The 15,384-nt window shown below is 38.0% G+C and overlaps 1 protein-coding gene across 1 annotated transcript in view; it reads right to left on the bottom strand.

Annotated features, from left to right (window-relative positions):
* Positions 1–795: 795 nt before the first annotated feature.
* sf3b3 (splicing factor 3b, subunit 3) overlaps positions 796–15,384 on the bottom strand; it is a 32,833-nt gene continuing 18,244 nt past the window's right edge. The window contains exons 19-27 of the mRNA XM_023955973.2: positions 14,651–14,825; positions 13,185–13,390; positions 12,124–12,280; positions 10,103–10,228; positions 8,796–9,008; positions 8,020–8,118; positions 4,362–4,505; positions 3,162–3,266; positions 796–1,868 (exon numbers count right to left, since the gene is read on the bottom strand). Of these exons, the coding sequence (XP_023811741.1) occupies positions 1,728–1,868; positions 3,162–3,266; positions 4,362–4,505; positions 8,020–8,118; positions 8,796–9,008; positions 10,103–10,228; positions 12,124–12,280; positions 13,185–13,390; positions 14,651–14,825 (1,366 nt within the window). The 3' untranslated portion in view covers positions 796–1,727. The remainder of the gene's footprint in view (positions 1,869–3,161; positions 3,267–4,361; positions 4,506–8,019; positions 8,119–8,795; positions 9,009–10,102; positions 10,229–12,123; positions 12,281–13,184; positions 13,391–14,650; positions 14,826–15,384) is intronic.

Genomic DNA, 15,384 nt, shown 5'->3' with positions numbered 1-15,384 from the left:
TAGAATAAATTAAGGTACATGGGCTACTAATTATTAATGTTGGTACGCTAATGACCAAACTTAGTAACTTAGAAATGTTAGAATGAAGCATGAGGTATAAAGGATTGTTTATAACTTTCCACTTTGTTCCCCCAAATCGTTTAAAACAAGCCTGCAGTTACTAAAAAAGAACAAAGTTTCTAACAATCCATCCTTGGCAGAAAAAGTAAAATTATTTTAGGAAAAAGAAAATTATTCTGTTTGTTGTCCCCATGCTAAAAGCTTGTGTATTCATTACTTTTTCCTTCATTTTATAGTTTGATTAAATTAACCACAGTCAGAACATAACCGCCTTTGTTATAGTCATAGGTTTAACTGCATGTTTTGGCATATGTACAAAGATGAGAATAATTATTCTTCATTCCTAGCTTTTACATTTTTCCAGACATAATTACATTTTTCCTAACACTATTAAAACCCATATCTATGCACAGTAGTAGAAAATGCATAAAACAGAACTTAATTCCTCTTTTTTTAGTATTCAATATATTTTAGAATATTATTTTTTCCACATTTCAAACCAAAAAACTTGTTCCAAGTTTATTAAGATTTGCATTCATGTATTTTCAGACCCAAACACCTTATTTAACAGGAATTCACAGTTATTGTTTTATTTTGCTGAACCTCGTTTTCCAATTGAACCTTTAACCTTAAACGGCCAGATTTGCACACCTGCACACCAAACCCAATTTCTGTCCCTGGACTCATGGTTTCAACACACAGCCTCTGCTGAAAAATGAAAAAAGCCACACGATATTATAAAGTACAAAAACAACTTTATTTACAAAAAAAACAGACCACTGTCTCTGTCCCACAAACCCCCAAGTCCAGTGATTGCTGTGGAATGCAGTGTCTGTGGCTGAGGTTGGGAATTTACTGTACTGACAAGAGCACCACCCAAAGCAACCCTTCAGGACTTTTCCACCCACTTATTTAGTCTGAGCTGACCCAGAATTGTATGACGGTTGGTGGAAGGCTCGCTGAAGAGTGGCCTGAGGCTGCACTCGGTTCAAGGTCAGCCTCCGTTTGCTGCAACGCTCCGAGCACATGTTTAAAAAGACGTCAGCGAGAACTCTACAGACGAAATCGTCAGCGTACAAAAGCCTACTTCTCCATTTCTGCTCTGATAAAAAGAGAAAATATTTAGTCATCTTCAGGCTTTCGTGCTGCACAAAATATATCTCTGATCATGGGAGAGAACATGAACCCCTATTGCTAAACGAAACGCATTCTTGAGCAGTCTGCAATACATTTTGTTGAGTTCGATAATGCTGCTCAGTGTGAGGATGATTTTCAAAATGTCCCCTGCAGCCAAAGGAAGTCTCCATTTGAAGGACACCTCTGTGATGTTTTGTGTCACTTTGGCTGAACTGCAGCTGGTGGTTTGTGCTGACACAGCAGACAAACTGAAACTCTGAAATTGGGTCATGGGCCGTTTGTGTTCCTTTGATTGTGGCTAAAGCCTCTCACATGTTTGGTTCTTAAACTTGTGAGAGAAAGAGGATCATGTCATCATATATGGGGGCAAAATGGCTGCAAATTAATTTTTTTTTTTTCCTTCTTCTTCTCTGATATTTCCATGAAATAAGTTGTGTTTACCAAACATTACCATAAAACTGAGTCAGTACGGTGGCTAAACTGCTGAACAACAGAGTTTGTGTGAGTCTTCATGTAAATTGTGGGTGTGTTTAGAAAGCGTAACGTGTGCGAATGTCCTCCAGCTTCTTGGAGACTTCTGGCGGTGTCCGGTCCAGCTCCTCAGCAACGCTCTTCTGCTTGTGTGTGTCCATGCTGTTGAACTGCTCGCACAGGTCCCCATCGATCACGTTCTGAAGGAAAGAACCCAAATAAGGAATCTTCATCACCACAAAGCTCCATAAACTCAGGAAAAAGATGAGAAGTCAAAACATTACCATGAACCAAATAGAAATGAAGTAGAAAACCTCTTTATATGAAAAACGCCGTGTGCAAACATGATGGCACAGAGCTGCTTCCAGGCTAGTTGGTAGTGCGGTTCTTACAATATTTAATCAATTTATTTGGGGATCATTTATTTAAGTAAAGTTGTATTGTAGATTAAGTTAATCTAAGATTTTTTAAAGTCCTTCAATATTTTTTTTTGTCTAAATGTAAATAAAAGCTACAGGTTTTTTATAATATTTTTGCTGTAACTGCTGTAACAAGCTACTGACATCACAAAAGACAACATTGTGATAAACAGGTCTGCTAAACGAAGAAGAAAAAAAAACATTTCAGAAGTAAATGATAAAAAAAAAAAAAAAAAGAAGAATGTGAGCCTTAAAACGTAACTGGCAGACTTCCGGAGGACGGAGGATCTTTACTTAGATACATTGCTTTGATGCTAGAAATGACAAAAATATCAGACCATAATGAAATCTACAGAGAATATAATCTTCTGAAAACATTTTTTAATGTAACAAAACAAATATTATATTTATTTTGCACCCAAGTACAAGTCATTTTAAAAGCTAAGTGTAAAGTTTAAATTCTCTTTCCATACTACATTCTGTCTGTTATTGTTCTGCTTTAAAGTTTAGGATAATTATTTCCTGATGTTACCCGTTGTAAACGTACATTGGGATGATGAAGCGGATGAAACAAAGATGACTGACATTACTTTAATTTGGGCATTTTGCAAACAGTAAACAATAAACCTATTCATAATAATGATATTTAAGCCCCGTTACCATGAAATGTAAACTTTTTCAAAGCCTTTTAAAGCTATTATTTGTTGACTTGTAAATGTAGGACCTTTCATTCCCCATTGAAATAATGTGTTCATTTTGTGTCCTCGCTTCACATCACAGAAGATCTGTTTACCAAATGCAGCAAACCAGAGATTCCCATGACTAAGCACTTCCAGCTAACAAACCTGTAACCGCTGCTGAACGTAGTCATTTTTCAGTCTCACTGTGGTTCTACTCTGAATGTGACAAATAGCTTTTAATGAATGACTCCTGGAGCCTTCTCACGTCACACTGCATTCTTCCCACTGAAAGCAACCTGAATTTCCATGAAGGTAAAGGAACTTTTACCCCACAAGCAGGCCATTAGACGGTAATCATCTACAGTCTGCCATCCCTGATAAATGAAACACCAACCTTCACTGGGAAGTAGTAGGACCTGAAGCTGAGATGGTCTCTGCCACAGATGGGGGGGAACTCAGAGCGCATGTGCATCTCTAAATGCTGGAAAAAGTCATGGTCCTGAAAAGACAATTTCAGAATTATTTCATGAAAATAGCTGCATGACGAATTTGCTTTAAAAAACAAAAACCACAAATGTATTCTTTCTTTGCTAAGAAAGGTGAATCCATGTGGAACATACTATATGGACTGAAGGTAGAGAAAGGCAGCAATAAAGGTGAAAAATGAGTTTAAAATGATAAAAGCTGCTTTACGTTTGCATTTTTGCTACATAAAATAGTGCTAAAAGACTAAATCACATGCTAAATGCTAGATTGATTTAACAAAGTTAGAAATTGTTGAATAATAGCTCAAAAGAAAAGCTTAAAAGTTAAAATCAAAGTCCCACTTTCTGTCACACACCTAGGTGTGCAGAATTTGTTCTTCGGTGAAATGCAGACACAGCCGCGCTCAGGAACCATTTGGTGGTTAACCACAAGGCCACTGAGCTGGTAAACAGTTTATGTTATTAGCTGAAGTTAGTGGAAGCTCTCTAAGATAGGTAAATAATGGTAAGGAATCTAAAAAATATATAAAAATTAAGAAGGTAAAAATGCAACATGGGGGGGGGGGTTTAAGAAAAAACATACAAAAACGCAGTAAATAAAGCTAAATAATTTAAATGTGTAACTATCTCAAAGAAGCTCTTAAAATGTAATTACAAAGCATGCTTAAGATATGAAATTAAAGGAACAGTGGAGAAGAAGATGAAGGGATAAACTATCGGTTTTATGTTGGCTGAGTCTATCAAAATATAGAGACCACCAATTAAAAAAGACTTTTTTGTTAGGACAATTTAACACAATACTAATAATATATTAAATGCATAAAAACAAAAAGATGTTGCTTCAAAGCTTAAAAAAACAGAGCAGAAAATAAGAGGAGGATTTTATTGGGAAAACAAACATCTTTGAAAAACATAAACTCCACATAGGAGACTACAGTGATTTGTCTTATTGTGTTAGTATTAATTAGGTCTGGGTCGAGTTCTAATGTTAGAAAACAGATTTACATTTTACAGATTTACCACAGCGCCATTAAACTGTTTTGTTGGGCTGTGACCAGCTCGACTAGCGTAAAAACTAATAAGTGCAGTGCAGGGGGAAGGATTTGTACCTCATGTGAAGTGAAGGGGACCAGGATTCCAATGCCTCCAGACAGTGTGGTGTAGACCAGCGACTCTGAACCTCCGGGGATCAGAGTGGTTTTCTGAAGAGATAACACCGTCTCTCCAACATGATAGTTCACGACTACTTCAGCCTGAAGAGACGCAGGATAAAAAAGCATGAAAAGTACAGTTTTTTGTTGTCACAACTGTCTGCGTCTGAAATCAAATGGAAAACTGCAAGAAATTTGGTTAGGACATAAAAAAATGAATCACATCACAACTCGTCAGATATGTCTCAAAGTCACTTGAGGTCTTAAGCCCAATAAAAATTGGAGTGTTCTGGTTTGTGCAAATCAACAGTGATAACTCAGTCAGGGTCAGGGAGGAGACATTCCCCTACTTGGAGCTCGCTGCTCTGGATGCTTTAATTCCAAAAACTCTGATGCCAATCATGCCACATTAATATTGGGATGTGGCTGAGACACACGGCCAGCGTTAGGATGATCAGTCCTAATGAAGGGACATGCATGACACCATGAGACAAACTTTTAAAGCAGACAGAGGAGAGCCGTGCTTGCAGAGGACTCCGCAACCGTCTGACAGGAAACAACAGCAGCTCTGTGTGCAAAGCAAACATCACGCGAAAAAGCTCAGCGTTTGCGTGATCAGCACCAAACTCCCCCAAGCTAAAAGTTTAAATTTATAGAAATATTTTTGAAATCAAAGTGAAAATGTGCAAGAAAGCACTCATCTTCTCCTTTAGTTTTGATATGGTTCAAAACTTTCACCTCCATACGAGGAGCTTTTAATAAAAGCTACATTTTTGTCAAACCAGAATATATCGTTTAGCATCTACGATGACATAATGACCAACAGCTTCTAAAAAACGCAGGTATTCATGATGAAATATTTCAGGATCTATTAAAGATTCTTCTAATTTGGATGTTTTTTCTCCTTTTTTGATTTCACCCTGAGGTCTAGACTTGAAAGACCAAACAGATTGTCAGCATCATGGTGCCATGATAAAACAGAATATAATGGCAAAGCTGCACACGGGTTCCAGTCAAATGACACATGAAAGTATGCTGGTTAGTAGAAAAATATGACTGCAATGGATTAAAAGTCATAAATGTCTCTAAAAACTTGAACTGACAACAGCCGAACACGAGTGTCAAAGAAAAACGTTAGCTGTGTGAACCTATGTTGGGTCGCCAACCTGCACGACTTCACGATCCCCACTTTGCTCACAGCATTTCAACGATATTACAGGCACGCTAAGACGGTTTTCGGTGGGATCCGGTATTAGGAGCACGGCCGCACTGTTGCTGCCATCTTCTGGCGTCCACATGGCTGTTGAGCCATAAATCTTTCTTGGAAAGTAGCCACGGGCCACATTAAAGGCATGCGGAAAGGACTGTGGACATATTGTCATTGAAGGATGCAAAGATACAAGTTTTCTTTTGTGGCCCTTTAGATTAAATGGTTTTATAAAATCGTTTGACCCAACAAAGACTCATTGGCAAAGGTCTCTTTCTGGTTTATTGTTGGTTCTTCTACCCAAAACTAATGCCCATCATCAATTTATTGCAGTATATCCATTCATTGGGGTACAGTGTTCAACCACATTTCAATATTCGCGGTTTCATGTATTCATTTTTTTTTCTTTGGTCACATGCCTCCCCTGATCCTTCACAGACAACTCAAGAAGCTTGTATGAGACATTTGCATCCGAATGAGGTGCTGCGGGGAGGAGGGAGTGGAGATGGCGAGCACGCCGGCCCATTGGCTTCCTTGCCGACTGCTAAAGACGATAAAACTGTATAGAACAACGACGAGTTGATGATACACGTGAATTTGGAATTTCCGGGGGCTTGCAGCAAGTGACACTGAGGTGAAAAAAGCTCCAAAAAAATGTAGTCATTCTGTCACTGAAGTAAAAAGTTACGCTGTCATTTAGTTTTCAAATGGTGGAAAAGATTTCTTTTTTGCTGCTACAAATAAAACATGGAGTTTCTGCATCACCTTTGAGGTCTAATTTATTCTCAATTAATAGTTTCAAAAGATCTGTACCAGTTAGTTTGGTGTCAGATTTGTAAATAAGTCCTGAAATTATAGAAAATGGAATCATATAAATGACTTCTATTTATTTTTTTGCTTACAGGAATTTTTTGGTCTCTGGTTGCTTAGGTAACTCTAACTGCAGTTACTCCCCACATGGCTCTCCTCTTTGTTCTTTTTTAAACTAAAGACTGCAGGCTTTACATTTTTACTTTAATGTTAAAAAAAAAAGTTAAATGAACACCAATTTTTAGAAACAATCAGCTGCAGGCTACACTAGCACTAGATCTAACAGCAGTAGCTTAAAATGTTTGGAATGGGGCTGTGGTCTGTGTGTGTGTGTGGGGGGGGGGGGGGGGGGGGTCGCCTATTTTGAAGGTATGACACTTGTGAAGACCTGAAGCTGGCAGATGAATGACCTGCAGGAAAATCATTTTCTATATTTAGGAGATTAAAGCAAAGAATTCAACAATAACAGAGGCCCAACTGTTGTCTCATGACAGCAGGTCATACTCTTCCTCAGTGTTTATACCAGGGGAGCTGGTTTCTTTTAGGAGGCCAGACAGTTTGTAAGCAAAAAGAAAAAAAAAAGAGTGATTAACAGCAACAGTTATTGTGTGTCCAGCTGCAAATGTTAGCTTTTCCTCTTCTCTCACAAGGGTTTTCCTCCCATTACAGGCGGCACATTTTCCTTCATCTTCACACTAATAAACTCTGCATGACATGATCTACACAAAATATGACATGTGAGGAAAAACAGTCAATCCTTTCAACTTTGACGATGGTTTGAGCCTGACCTGATATTTGAGGATATATTAATCAAATCTAGGGGGAATGCATCTAATCTAATCCAAAAACTAATTTACGCTACATAATTGAGTTCGACAGACATCGTTGGCACGTCTATAAATAAACATGGAACATTTCTAAGCAATGATTTATCAACATACGCCGCGACACACAAACACTATGACAAGAAGAAGACTAGATTTAATTGGAAAAAACACCTATTTTTTCAAATTTGTTATAGTCCCAAAATGATTTTGAATGTTTAGCTTTTGTCAACTTCACGAAGCTTCGTTAGACCGCCGAAACTGTAAGACCATCAAAATACAGTGTTCCGTCGTTGATCGCTTGGTTTACGTTCTACAATAATCTGCCACGGGTGAAATCTAAATATAATGATATAGTATAGTATAATTAAAGACGTTTTGAAAACTTTATACCCTTTCCCCTTAAAGTTTAAACTTTCAAAGTTCAAACCCTCCCGGAAAAAAGGTCCAGATTTATAGAATGAAACCAAAGAGGTGGCGGCCGTTGAATAACTCTGTACATGTGGCAAGATGAACGCATTCTGTACAGCAGGATGCAGAACAAAATGTACTGTAAAAGAGAAAACTAAATAAAAGCATGCCACTCGTGAAACAGCGAGACCGTGAAAAATGAGCTGTGACACGGTGAAGGACCACTGTAATGGCATTACATCAAACCAGTAGAAACTCATTTGACTGTCTGGTGAGTAAGTTCATACTGCTACTTAAAAAAAAATGAAATGCCAAATGAAAAAATGCCTCTAGACAAGAACAAACTAGCGATTGGCTGTTTTACCTTCTGTGATGCTCCATTAAGGAGCCCTCTGTCCCACAAAGCTTTGTTTCCTGTAGGATCTTCATCCACGTCATCACTGGTGTTGGGAGGAAGACGCACCTGTGATCAAAATACATATGCTTAAATGAATTATTTGCCTCATTTCCTCAAACCAAAAAAACCCAGATTCAAAACAAAGTATATTTGTTTTTTTTTTGTTTTTATTCATAACAGGCTGTACCATATTTTCCACACCACAGGGCGCACCGGATTATAAGGCACATCATTAATGAATTAACTACTTTCAAAATTATGTTACACAAAACTAAACGCATTAAATGAGACAGATAAATCCGTCAGTCGGACTTAACTGTGTTTACAGTAACCCAAAAAACTTGTTTGTAACACGCTAAACATTAGACGCGTTAGAAGCATTGGTTGAAACCGTATATTCACGATACCTGTAACCCACAACCTTTTTCGTAAGAAAAACAGCCTGGTACTGCTAAAACAAACGTCACAGTAACAACACTAATTCCAAAGTTTTCAGTTACACATTTAAAAAAAAAAAAAAGGATACCGCTACATATTAAGTCGCATTAGCATGTCGTGTTGTTGTGAATACACCGTGCCCCTCTCATAAGCAAAACCAGAATGAATCTAAATATAAGGCGTTACGGATTATAAGGCCCACTGTTCTTTTTATTTTTTTAATTAAGGGTTTAAGGTGTGCCTTATGGTGCAAAAAAATACAGTAACAGTGTTATGTAAATGTTTTCACAGGCAGAATATCTTACGATGCTGATGTTGCCAAATTTGTCAGCAGCCGCCATGGTGTCGTAGTCGAGCAGACAGGCCGTCGTCACCCAGCGAGGATACGTGTCATCGGCAAAGATGATGAGCTGGTTTTCGTTGCGTCGGTACCGAACCCAAAACAGACTCTCCTGAACATCAGAAATGATGACTCTCTGCCCGATGGTGTAAATGCCCGTCACAATGTTAGGAATGTGCTGCAGAAGAAAAGAAGCCAGAGTTGAGATGCAGCTGATAAAAAAAAAAAAAGCAGTAAATATGTGAGGCATCCCAACAGCCAGGCCTTCCTATGTTTTCCAGTTGCTTTTGCATCCTAACTGAAACAAGACGCATGTTGCTTTGATTAGCCCACTGTTGTGAGTACAGCCCCACAAACATGTCAAGTGCAATTCCCACCTCAAACAACATCTGCAAAGCCTTTCCACACAAACTGTTCACCAGGCAGCAAAAGCAGCTTACAAGCTTCTCCATAAAGAGCAGCTTATTTCCACCACAGTAATGCCATGATAATAAGAAGAAGATGTTTACATAAGAGAAACTTAAGAGTGACATCCCACAGTTTGTTCCACAGATGTAAAAGGAAAGTGAAGTGACTCGAAGTGACAAGTTTTACAAAAGCATTGATGACAATGAAGCCAGCCGAGACGCTCCTTTTAGAAAATGGGAAGACATACCCTTTTGTTAAGAAACAACGGTATTACCGTCAGTACCATTAAAAATAGAACTAAACCAATACTATAAGACAATCACACAGATCTGATACCTTTAAATAGAAACCGTAAAACTGCAGCTGCTAACAAAGCCTGAAATCATTCCAAATCAAACCTAAATCAACCTGTGCTGCTCTGAGTATTTATGCTCAGATGGACATATTTAAAGAAAGACAAGCTTAGTTTTTTATTTGAGTGTTTTGTTATTCAAATTGTTGTGAATCAGGAACAGTTAAAAGAAAATGCAGTTTGAAAAAGAGCTGATTTATGTTGTAAAAAATATACAAGGCAGGCAACAAGCTCCCTGCTTCATGCTCTCAGCAGCAGGGAGGGGAAAGGGGGCGGGGTTGCTCCGCGCCAATAACCCTTGCCCACAACTCAGTTGCTAGTTTCTAATGAACTCCTGCTGTTCTGCAGAAACTATGTCCCAGAAAAAAACAGGTATTTTTGCCTTAAAACGACATCATCATAATTAAAAGAGCACTGGGAATGCTTTGAAAATATAAAGATGACTGGAGTGGGTCTACAAAGGGGTCTCAGTGATAAACTCTTCAATCAAATGACTCAAGACCTGCTCTTACCTTGTTCTCACATTTACGAAGAAGTTTCTTCTTCCCCAGGTCATAAATTCTAAGAAGTTTTCCAACTCCGATTAGAACCCGTCCTTGGAACGGAGCGATGGCCAGAGGAACGTCCTCTACTGGAGTCTGTTATGAACAATGCAGAGAAGATACAGTTCTTCAGCTGTGGTACAACAAACAGAAAATGGCATTCAGGGTGAAGACAACCCAGGAAACTGTCTAGTTTTATATAACTAGACGGTTGAAAATTGAGTAATTTTTTGTGAAGCAGCAGCTGTTAACACAACTGACCCATGGCGAGACACAAATCAGCAAACGATACACAATTTAGATTTCAGACTAGGGCTTCACGATTTAAGGAAAACTCTGGATTTGAGACACTAGTGTTCAGTATTGCAATGACATAACTTGAGATACATGAACAAATTGAAAATCATTTTCATTTCACAGCAAGTTTAATTTAAATAAAAGTCAACATAACTTTAATTATATCTTACATCAAAGAGCTCCACCTGATTGGTCAACAACGTGAAGGCATCTGATTGGTCAAATGCATGAAGGGATTTATTTGATTCGTTAAATACTTCAAGCTGCCATAAGATTGTTTTAGCAAATTTAAGGTTACCGTTTATTGCAATTTCTGTCGTCTTTAGTAAAATGCGCATTGCACAGCTTGATATTGCGATAACGATGAATTTGTGATTTATTGAGAAGGCCTGTTTCAGACCATCACAACATGGTTGTAAAGTTTGATCTGGCATGTTTGAAAATTTCAAAAGAGGCAGAAAATGTGTGTCCTTATCAAACACATTATGATGCGAATCATCGTCCTGTGTTCAACTAAAATTTGCAGGAAAAAGCTTGAATTTTGTCGCTTTTCAAAAAGAATTAGAATTTTGGCATTTGTGTTCAAGACAGAAGCTAAAAAAGGAAAGTGCTTCATTTATGAGATACATTTTACTTTCTATAAAAACTACCTCCTTTTCTTTTGAGGGTTACACAAATTCATTGAAAGAACGCTGATTTACTCATCTGCTGGGTTTGATTTGTGATTATGGACATTCCTGCAGTTTTGATTTATGTGATCAATTCTAAACAACTCCATGAGTGACCGTGCCAGTTACAGTTATTGATTACAAATAGCTCATCTTAAAAAAAAGAAACAAACTTGGAAATATCTCAAATTTCTCTTCAGAGCAACAAACTAAAAAAATAAATAAAACAAATTCAACACACAAAATAAATGGATCTAGGCTTTTTTATAAATACAATGAACATAGAGAAAGGAGCAGCTTTACAGATAGATGTTTGGTTGTCTTTGTGGGTCGTGTTAATCATGTAAAGCTAATCCCAAAGTTAATCAGGAAAGGACTGTATGTAGACAAGGCAGACAGGATGAAGAGTTTACCCACGATGACAGTTTTTCTTTAGCTGCCGTTGCGGTTCATGCATCACAAACATCACTCAGACTTGACTAAAACTGCTGCACAACATGTCATAAAAGCATACTGTCCATAAAAGTCTAAGATACTTAAAAAAACAAATATTTGAGACAAATTATGTCAACATTTTTTTAGATATCCCAAAATACAAAACGAGCGGATGAGGAAGACTTTTGTTTCATATTAAAAGTGTCTGAAGCTGAATGTGAGCGCGTGCTTAAGACGTTAGTGTTGTGCCCAGACAGAATCACCTAAAAACATCACGTGTGGTTAAGTGGTGGGGAAATCCCTCTGAGTCAGTGTGGAGTGTCCGAGACCGCTGGGAAACAGACTGCCTCTTCTTCTACATCAGGTAACAAACAGCTGAAAGCTGATTCACTTGGCTCGTCTCCACCCTGCTCCTGTTTCTTGGGAATCGCCCCAGAAACTGGGGCAGAAACATCCTGCCATGGTGTTGTTACAAAGCTGTCGAGTTTTAAAAGTGTGACGCCAACAGAGCGGTGAACATGGGATGCTCAGCTGTGGTCTCAACACACGGGGAAACTTTCAACTCAGCAGAGCAGAGAAACTCAACCTCACCTTGTGCACAAACTCCAGCTTCTCTCCTCCACCTGTGAGTCGGTAGGTGTAGATGAAACCTCCAGACACGGACCTGGGGTTGAGTATCATGTCTCTGGCAACTCCCACTAGAACATACCAGTCGTCTCCTGTGTTTAAGAAGCGGCACACTGCCACACTGAAACAAAGGGAAAGATACATGAGAGCATGTAGAGCTGTCACAGAGAATCAACATTTATATTTATTGTTGATAATATAAAGGAAATAAATACAAGCCGTTGGTCATGTGACCACATCCGTAGGAACAAAAAAATGTGCACCAAGGAGGCTTTTTTTTTTTACATATGTAAAAAAGTGAATTTTTTTAGTTTTTTAATCAATTTTTGTTTTGCAGTAAAAATGCTGCTTGTATTTTAAATAAATATATTTTAAATATAAGGAAACTAAACATCTGAGTCTATGGTTGTGTCTGAATTCGTTCACTACTCACTACATAGTGCACTATATAGTGCGTTCATTTTGTATTGCTGTCTGAATCTATAATTCCAAAATCTAGAAATCTAGAAATTTTCCAGAAGTCTCTGCAAAAAACCTGTGTACATCGATGCTCACTAAATCGGCAAATATAGTAAAGTAGTGAGAATGGTGTCTGAATTGCACTACATAGTCTCGCACTACATCGTTTTTAGTAGTTGGGGTGGGGATTAGGGCGGGAATTCTGACACAGCCCATGTCTTTCAGAAACGCAGAGAAGAAAAAGACAAAAGGAGTAAAGAGGAGCTGACTGCATCATGATTCCACAAAAGGTTAAGAAAAGCCATTTTTACATGTCTAATGTTTGTTGAAACAACCCCATAAACTGCTGAAATACAAAGCAGCAAAGTTTTTACAACTGAACTTCATTGTACTTCACAACTTTAATGTTATGAGCCACGAGTACTTCATTAAAAGCTCAGAAAAGCTGCATTTAACATTTGCAGGTACATTTTTTCCTAACCAACACAACAACGTCGAACGGTCTTCAGGAACTTGAGCCAAAGCTTAAATTCCCTGCACTTCATCTTAAATTCCCCCGCACTTACCTGAAAGCGGCCTCGTTCTGCTCCAGCTGAACCTGGTCCAGAGTGGTACCCTGGATGGGGTTAACCAGCCGCACCAGAGAGGCCCACTGCCCGGCTCCGGCTTTAGGAGCTCCGAAGATGGACTCTGGGAGGTTCTCGTTGAGGAATGCTGCAGCCATCTCAGCTGCCAGCTCCCGCTCGTCCTCACCTGCAGCTTCCACCATCTCCTGCAGGGGGCACCACACAAACAGCTGTTGATTTCTCCAATTCTGACAGACATTTGTTTTTGCAAAATGTGAACTCTAAATGAAAAACATGTTTTACATACATAAAAGTTCATAAATGTAAAAGAAATGCTGGCTGTGTGAACAAATGACAGGAAGGAGGAAAACAAAAACTGAAGAAATAAAACTTTAGAAATGAAACTTTTTTTTTCCTCTTTTGTAATTTTTTGCATGTTCGGTGGAAGTGGTGAGTTTTTTTTCTTTTTATGGTCTTGTAATTTCATTCCTAGAATTTTGTTTTGAGTAAAAGAGACCAGAGGAAGCAAATCTCAGCAGAGGAACAAAAAAAAAAAAAAAAAAAATCAAAGGAATTCTGTTAGTATTTTTACAGATCATTAAAGGGATTCAGCTGAAAGATGTATGATGTTGACAGTTTTTTTAAGTCTTAAGTCTGGTGGGAGAAGACTTTCAACTAATTTGAACTCTGAAAGATCAGCTTCAGCTTCTATTACTATAAGATCTTTGCTGCTCTGAGAATGGAGACAGAAACCTGAATCTACTTAAACCTTTTGCTTTATGGCAAATAAAACATCAAGTAAAAAGATGGGATTTAGAAAAGTTATATAGGATAAAATCTGAGTGTTTTCCTGTTTAAAAAAAAACATTTTTTAATAAAGCATATAAACAGCTACAGAATGAAAAAATCCCCGATTGTGTAAAAGTGGTGAAGTGAAGTCGTCATAGTTATGACAACATCTTATGTCTTTGGAAAATTTTTGAAACTACCCTCAAATAGCCTACAGGTTGATGAAAACAAGTTGATGTCGACAGCTGCAATTTAATGTACCGGTAAGTCAATTTCAGCTCCTTCACCTTGTCCACAAACAAAAAACATTTTGTTCTATTGGAACTTGATCTTCACTGCATAAAGATCAAACCCTTCCTTTGACCTCCTGTTAAGTCATTGATGAAATGTTTTGCCTGAACTGTCAGAGCACAGAGAGTTTGAGAACTGCTGCCCATTTAGTCAGTAACCGCTTTGCTGTTTCATTTTAAAAATTGTTTCCAAATGTAAAAATGTTTTACACAAATTCAGAAGATATTTCAACAATATCATTTTTTCCAGTTTTAGACACCAACTTAACCGACAGACAAGTTTAACATATTAAAAAAAAAAAAAAAAAACATGAAAAATCCTCTGAAGCCATAAGCTGCTGTAAATGTGTCATTTACCTTTAAAAATCCTAAAAATGTGTTTTATACCTCTGCCATTTGCTGCTTCCTCTGAGCTTTGGTGGCTTCGGTGTAGGCGTTGTGGTCCGTCTCGATCAAAACGAGGTTGTTCGTTTCCGGGTGAATCACAAACTTTCTGGGAGTGTACTGCAGAGGAAAGGCCACCTGGTTGAAGACAGCTCCCAGTTTCTCCAGAGCCAAGATTCTGACAGGAGAGACCAAACACTGAGTTTACTTAGGAGGTTCACCTATAAACTCTTCTCTTTGCCTAAACGTTGACGCAGGGGTATTTAAATAAAACTTAAAAGGTTTTATGAAAGAAAAGCTCCAAAAGAAAGCATCTGGAAAATTCAAATGTCTATGGTTAAAGTGTAATTAGATGACATTAAGTTTGAGACACTTTTTTTTAATTACATTTACTGTTACCCGACTGTCACACCAAATGAATGTTCCATCAGATCCACTCCGATTAAATCTTTTGATCTACTTTCAAAGACTTCCCAGTGGTCTTTTAGATATGATTTTGCAGTTTTTAGTCAAAACATTTTTTTTTTTAAACTGTCGTTTTCTAGGACATAACATTGGTCTTTTTAAGAAGCGGGGATGTTTCTGATGTGAGACAGGTTGGTTGGGGTCTCTCCCAGAGTGAAGTCTGAACAGAGTTAAGCTTCTCTTCGTTCCCTGGTTTCCCCCTTTGTTTCTAAAGATTTTTCACAATCTTCTTGATCTTTTTGGCTACTTAAACTTTACAGCCTGTTAGCACA

This window comes from Oryzias latipes, chromosome 6 (genome assembly GCF_053564925.1).
Source record: "Oryzias latipes strain Hd-rR chromosome 6, Olatipes_Hd-rR_3.1".
In the NCBI taxonomy this organism is placed as follows: Eukaryota; Metazoa; Chordata; class Actinopteri; order Beloniformes; family Adrianichthyidae; genus Oryzias; species Oryzias latipes.
This window is presented reverse-complemented; position numbering and strand designations above follow the sequence as displayed.